General features: G+C 58.0%; 1 protein-coding gene across 1 annotated transcript in view; it reads right to left on the bottom strand.

The window, feature by feature from the left end:
* The window catches only part of LOC104989510 (protein-arginine deiminase type-2-like), a gene marked incomplete at both ends in the record, with an annotated part of 14,400 nt that overhangs the window by 5,013 nt on the left and 2,293 nt on the right, over positions 1–7,094 (bottom strand). The window contains 3 exons of the mRNA XM_010841199.1: positions 426–537; positions 1,138–1,241; positions 3,350–3,528. Of these exons, the coding sequence (XP_010839501.1) occupies positions 426–537; positions 1,138–1,241; positions 3,350–3,528 (395 nt within the window). The remainder of the gene's footprint in view (positions 1–425; positions 538–1,137; positions 1,242–3,349; positions 3,529–7,094) is intronic.

Below are 7,094 nucleotides of genomic sequence, written 5' to 3'. Positions count from 1 at the left end.
CAGGAGTTCTTATGCAGCCTTCCTCAGAGGCTCTGCAGGCCCCTGGTGTGCTTGCACTCACTGACCCCGCTGTAAAAAGCTGGTAACATCCTGTGTGCATCTTCCTGCAAGGAACACCTTAACTCGAGAGCCATGCTGTATTCACAGATGGGCTCCTCTTTGGCTGTTGTAGGGTGCTCCACAGAGAGGCGACCGGCCACGCAGTCGCCCCTCCCCACGGACGGATGTCTCCGTTGCTTCAGTCTCCGCCCCTCTAAGAAGCTGCAGTGAGCCGCCTGGTGCGTTTATGTCCCTGTGCACACGCACACGCGTGATCTGACATAGAATTCACACGTGCGGAGCAGCTGGCTGCCAGGGTGCTGACACTAAGCTGCCCCTCTTGCCTGAGTCCTGAGTCGCGTCCTTCCCAGCCTGGGGGGCCTCACCTGGATCCAGCGGTCTCCCCGGTTCATGTACTGGAAGCAGACCTTCAGTTCGCAGTTGGTTTTCTCCACCAGGTTCTTCACCTCTTTCAGGAACAGGTAGTTGTCCTTCATGCTGAGAAGCGTGGGCAAGAGGGAGAGACCAGGAGGGAGCGTGAGGAGGCACAGGCCGGCCATGGGGGAGGCGCGGCAGCGGGCCCCTGGGCTGGGCCCTGCTGGGCAGGTGAAGCCCCTCTGTGCTCACCTGTGCACAGGCTGCTGGAGTCAAAGGCCGTGCAAACTCAGCCCTTCCCGCAGTGTCTGCCACGGTCATGAACAAAGCGAGGAGGGGAATTCTCACCCCGCCTCCTGAAAGCCTTCCACCTCTGACTCCCAGATTTCCAAGAAACAGCTAACCTAACCCGGAGGCAGGGGATGGGCTCAGGACATGGACAGCACAGGCCCAAAAGATGTGGGAAAGAAAACGCAGCTATCGCTTTTAGAGCACAAAAACTGCTCCAGGACCTTGACAAATGCTTTGCCTGCTTCACCCCACTTAATCCTCGCAGAGACTCTGTGATGTCACCATCTCAGAGAAACAGAGGCACAGAGAGGTCACGTTAGTGCTCAAGGTCACGCAGCCGAGAAGCAACGAGCGTGACCTGACCCAGGTCTCTCACCTCCTGAAGCCCCAGCTCCAGCCGCCTGGCCTGTCTGCACTGTGCCTACTGCTTACCAGCACACAAATACCGACACTGGAGGCAGGATGTTGGGGGTCATGATCCACGGAGCGATGCGGAACGTCACGGTGTCCGTGAAGACGGGCGTCAGAGGGATCTCCTGGGCGTGGGAGAGATCAGGAGGTCTTGTCAGGGTGCTTTTCACTCCTGTCTAACAAAGTAGGTGAGACCAATAACTGCTGTTCAGTCGCGCAGTCGTGTCCGACTCTTTGCGACCCCATGGACTGCAGCACGCCAGGCCTCCCTGTCCATCAGCAACTCCCGGAGTTCACTCAGACTCCCGTCCATCGAGTCGGCGATGCCATCCAGCCATCTCACCCTCTGTCGTCCCCTTCTCCTTCTGCCTCAGTCTTTCCCAATGGTAGTACATTATTGAGCACTTACTGTATGCCAGGTCCTATTGTGACAGGTGAGATTTCACTTCTGCCATACTCAGGGGTACATACTATTTTAATCCTTGTTTTGTAGATGGGAAAACTGAGTCACAGACCTCTGATTCACAAACTGTACAAAGCTGTCCAAGGTCAAGTGATCAGTAAGTGGGTGAGCCTGTATTTAAACCCAGACTGTTGAGCTCAATCTCAACTGCTATCTGATCTCATTGCATCCAAGTTCTTTTCCTGAAATCGGCTCACACGATGACTGAGTCAGACCCAGCCTTCCTCAGTTTTTGCTCTGGGTACCTTGCTCTTTTCTACGTGTGAACATTTTAATGTTATCGGGCGAAATTTTGCTCTGTCCAGATTTTTTTTTAAGGAAAGGTTCGGGAAGCTTGCCCGGAACCTGAGGGAAGATGAGGTAAGATTTCATTGCATGGCTGGCTTTGGAAATCTACAGGAAGCCGCGTCCCGCCCTTGGTGGGGAACATGGGGGTGGCCTTTCCCGCATGGGTCTGCCTTCCGCTGGTGTCCGCTGGAGGGGCCGCTCTGAGACCCTGATGCACTGCGGGTGCAGGAGCAGCCCCTCCCCGCCCCATCTCGTTATCTCCGTTTTTTCTGCCTTTCCCTCCTCCCAGGGACTCGAGAGCACGTTGTGAATGAGCTGCTCCAAGCTTGGATGCTCACAATCACCCCAGGAAGCAGAAGCATGTGTCATTTCTATTCTCCACGTGGGGAAACCAAGGCGCACGGGGCCAGTTCACTTGCCCAGTGTCTCGTGGGCTCAGACCCGGGCAGTCTGACTCGAGCTCCTTCTCATAACCCTGAGGCCCAACTTCACCTGCGGCCGAGCCCACGGCATCTCGCCTTGAAGTGGTCTAGAGGCGAAGCAGAGGAGCAAGCCCGTGTCTGAGGGGGCAGCCGGGCCCTCCCTCTATCTGAGCGAAGGGGGCCTGAGAGCCAGGGCTCCGGGGCTGCAGTTTTGGTAAGAGGTCCTTACGGGTGGGAAGCAGCCTCAGCTGGGGGCACCGCTCCCCTAGGGGGCGAGTACTCGCCTCCTCGCTCACTTTCTGCAAACCAGGAGCGCACGTGCGCGAGATGTCCAGCTGCAGCGGGGGGACGTGGTTCAGGATTGTGATTCGGCAGCTCCCACGGCGAGGGTGCAGGGCCCGTTAGGGAGGGAAGAGCAGGGCACACGCGCGTGGCTTAGTTTGCTCCTCGTGCCAACCAATGGTTCCCTGTGCCCAGAACTACACCCACCCTGCACATGGATGGGGGCTTCCCAGCTGGCGCAGCGGTAAAGAACCTGCCTGCCAACGCAGGACACGCAAGCTGGATCCCTGGGTCAGGAAGAACCACTGGAGAAGGAAATGGTAACCCACTTCAGATAGTCTTGCCTGGGAGATTGCACAGACAGAGGAGCCTGGCTCCTCAAGTAATGTCTGATCTCGCTGCATCGAAGTTTTCCTCCTGAAGTCAGCTCACATGATAATCGGGCCAGGCTCAGCCTTCCTGTTTCTGCTCTGGGCACCTCGTTACAGTCCACGGGGTTGCAAAGAGCCAGATGCAACTGAGTGATTGAGCGCGCACACACACACACACACACACACTCTCTCCAGGGAGCAGGCAGACCTGGGGACAGGCGTGAGGTCAGAGACACACCCGAAGAGCATCCTGGGGAGGAGGTACAGTGAGGAGGACCCCCAGGGCGGGGCCCGGAGGCCCTGGCGGATGTGTGCAGGTGATGGGAGCACTTAGATCTCCAAACCTGGGCTTCCTCCAAGGGGAGCCCGCTCCGCCCCCGGGAGCCCCTCCTGGCGAAGGCCCTCACCTCGGCCATGTACTCCAGCAGGCTGACGTGGATGGAGACCAGGCCCGCGAAGCCCTCGTCGGGAAAACGCAGGCCTTCCACGAAGAACAGCAGCTCCGCGGAGCCGCCCGTGTACTTGACCACGTGGTACAGCTTCCGCCGGCCCAGGATGTGGACGTAACGCTGGCCGAAAAAGGGGTCTGGAGGAAGAAGGACCCAGCTCAGGCCCCGCTCCCCCAGCCGACCATGGGGCGGGCTCGCAGATGGGGGCGCGACAGCAAAGCCCCTTGTCCTCTACACACAGGGAAAGCACGAGCGGCCAACGCCACCAGAAGGGCCGCGGCCCGGTCACCGTCCCAGCCCTGCTGGGCCCTAGCCCTGTGGCCCCGGACCAGACGCCCTCCCAGCTTCCAGCTTCCTCGGCTATAGAGTGAGTGAGCTCTCCCCAGGAAGGAGACAGAGATGAGAGAAGCTGAGGACTGGGCAGCCAGTGGTGGCGAAGAAGGGAATTATTGTTCGCATTTTACAGAGGAGGAAACTGAGTCCCAGAAGGGAAAATGGCTTGTCTGGTGTCATATAGCCAGTACGTAGCTGAGCTGGGAATCAAATCCCTAATTCTGAACCCCAATCTCTCCTCCCCTTTATATAAAGAAAACACCCACTTATGCCCTCAATTCCCCTCTGTACAGTGGAAGCCGTATCAGCATGTGGGTCTCTCGCTGTGCATTTTTTTTCCCTGGTTGCACACGTTTGCAGCTGGAAAGGCCGGTTTCTTCCACACTCCTAGGCCACTGAAATCTCCTGGCTCCTCGCAGTGCTGTTCCCTCTGCTTAGAAGGCTTGTCTCCCACCTTCAGGCTTCTGAACTGCGCCCAGATCCCCCAGAGACCAAGCCAGGGGCTCTGTCTGCAGCGTCTGCACCCCTGGCCTTCCCTGTCCCAGCCCAAACGGACATGATCTCAGTGTTCAGCTGTTGGCCCCCAGAGCCTGTCACCTGCATGATGGCTGAGACAGGCCCGGCCGGGCCCAGCGCAGGTTGGGTTTGATAAACATCTGCCAAATGCACCAGTGCGCCCATGTCACCATATGGGAGCACTTTCAGGCCAATTGAGAGTGCATATACTGAGTTACTGCTCTCTGACCACATGGGCAAGGACCTCTGCGCAAGACAGAGAGGGTCAAGAAGTGGCCCCTCGCAAGGCTCAGCTGGTGGTAAGATGGCAAAGGTGAGGGAAGCGTCACAGTAGAGCTCTGCGGTGAGTGAGCTGGAGGGGTTACTGGGAGGCAGAGGAAGGGAGCGGGATGGGAGGAGTTTGAGCGAAGAAAGGCAGCCTTTGAGATGCCCTTGGGGGTGGCAGAGGTGGGCACAGCGAGAAGATGCAATACTTGCATTGCCAAACGCATGGAGGTAGGACCCTAGGCAGTTCCAGGAGAAGTTTCTTTATGCCCTGCAGAGCTGGAAGGGCAGAGTAAGGCTCAGCTTAGTGCTGTCGTCAACAACAAAGGGAACGATTAATGAGCAGGCGCCCGAGGGCTACAACGTGTGCAAAATGAACAGAGGAACCAGCGAGGCCTGGGCTCGGGATGGCACCTCACATAGGAGAAGGTGCTCAGTTAGACCTTGGTTATAAATACAGCTCCCTGAGGGTGGGTTACCTGAGTGGCTATGACTTCCAGAGTCACAGAGATGCCTCTTTGGCTTTCAAGCTGCAAAACCCCAGGGAATTCACTTAACCTTCCCGAGCCTCGTTTATTCATCTGTTAAATGGGAGACAGTAACACTCATGCCACAAGGTGCTTGCAAGATAAAATCAGGAACCGAGGTAAGCTTGGTAACCAAGGGTGATGATCGGTAACACAGCTGGGACCCGCTGGTATTACTGTTATGAGAACCTGTGAATGTATCGGCAGACCCTTTACTGAAAAACACGACTTTCTCATTGAATGGTTTAGGAATAAAGGCAAAGAAAAAAATACCTCACCTCCCTTTCTGTGGGTGGGCCCAAGAAATGAGGAAGACAGACCGAAACACTGCGTGTCCCAAGGGGTTTGTCACAGGTCAGCGCAAAAGGTGACATCCTGCTCATGCAGAAAAGACACGTGTCCTGTGTCCCAACCACCAAGGAGGTCCAGATGGCTCCGCATCATTAAGGAAAATTCTCCCCCAGGGACCCAGGGCCTCCCATGACCACGTGTCTCAGGCTGCACTTGAACTGATGCTGGGAAAGTGATCTCAGGCCACAAAGCTGACTTGTCTTTCCAGAAAGCTCCAGAACTTTCCCACGGCTCAGGGCAGCTAGGTGGGATGTGTGTGCGTGTGGGCTCCCCCTGGGCCTGGGAGGGTGGGGCTCTGGCAAGGGAGCTGGGTCGGGTACGAGGACTCGTTTTGGCCCATCTGTGTGTAGTCTTTTCTGTCTGTGGCCCACAGTATCTCGGGCCAGCTCCGGGCAGATCGATCACTCGGTGGAACAATCAGCCACTGTCCCCGGAGCCTCCTTCCCCTGTCTCCCATCCCCAGCTGGATGCGGGCCTGCCTCCGCGTGGCCAGCTCCCCCTGCAGGAACCAACAATGCCCCTCTATGGCGCGGCCCACGCGCCTCGGGCTGGCCCCGCCAGCCACCCTGACCTCCCCTTAGCCCTAGGCGTTGGCCCGCAGGCTGGCACGTGACATCACCCTTCCGGTCAGGGTGGAGTCATTCCACCTCCCAAGGAGACTCTGAGAGTGTGAGCAACTGTCCTGGTTTGCCCGAGATTGAGGGGCTTTTCAGAATGAGGGATTTTTAGTGCAAAAACCAGGACAGTCCTGGGAAAACTGGTGCAAGCCGGTCACCGCAGCCCCGCAGAGAAAGGTCAGGAGCCGACCCCCGCAGAGAAAGGTCAGGAGCCGACCCCTGCAGAGAAAGGTCAGGAGCCGACCCCTGCAGAGAAAGGTCAGGAGCCGACCTCTGCAGAGAAAGGTCAGGAGCTGACCTCTGAGACCCGAGGGCAGAATCCGAGGCCGGGGTACACACGCCTGGGCCTTCCTAACAGCATTGGGGACGCCTGTCCACGTCACTGACTATAATCAACGATCACAATAACAGCCCCCTGAGAAGCAGTGTCATCCACAGGGAGCGTTCCAAGGACCGGCTGCTGAGTGCTGACATGTTTCTTATTTGATCTCTGTCGCCAGGGGGATAGTCAGGCCTCTCCTTAGCCACGAATGACATCCCACACGAGGTACCCAAGGGCTGGCCTGCTGAGACTTGCCCACACCCGGGATGTGAAGCCCCTGGGCTCCAGAACGGCGTCTCAGGGCCCCTGAACCCCCAGCCCAGCCCCTGGCCACTGGGTACGAGTGGCACGTGACATTCGTGTGACACCACACAGCCTCACCCACGGTACACCTGGAGTTTGGCAGAGACCTCAAAATGTCGCAAAAAGGAAGAAAAGGAAACCGCGCCATCGACAAAATCCCTCTCAGCCTGCTCTTTGGTGCCGAGTGTTCACCCGGGGCTTCGGTTCTGGGGGACACGGACTCTCCCGGGCTCATCGCTGCGTCAGTGAGGCCGTGCCCCTCCACGGGATGGCAACCCGATAACACAGCCTGGGGATGGCGCAGCAAAGCGCTTCCAGCGGCGGCTCCTGTCTGCTCGGGGCCCAGCTCGGACGGCTGGGCGGGGGACGGACGTAATCCCGAGCCACACCTCAGGCTACTGCCACCCTCGGAAAGGCCTCCAGGTCACGGCTGGGGGCCACCGGGAGCAGCAGGCCGAGCGTCACAATGT

Source organism: Bison bison, unplaced genomic scaffold (assembly GCF_000754665.1).
Source record: "Bison bison bison isolate TAMUID 2011002044 unplaced genomic scaffold, Bison_UMD1.0 scf7180017846964, whole genome shotgun sequence".
NCBI classification, from domain to species: domain Eukaryota; kingdom Metazoa; phylum Chordata; class Mammalia; order Artiodactyla; family Bovidae; genus Bison; species Bison bison.
The sequence above is the reverse complement of the archived record's forward strand: the minus strand, read 5'-3'. Positions and strand labels throughout refer to the sequence as shown.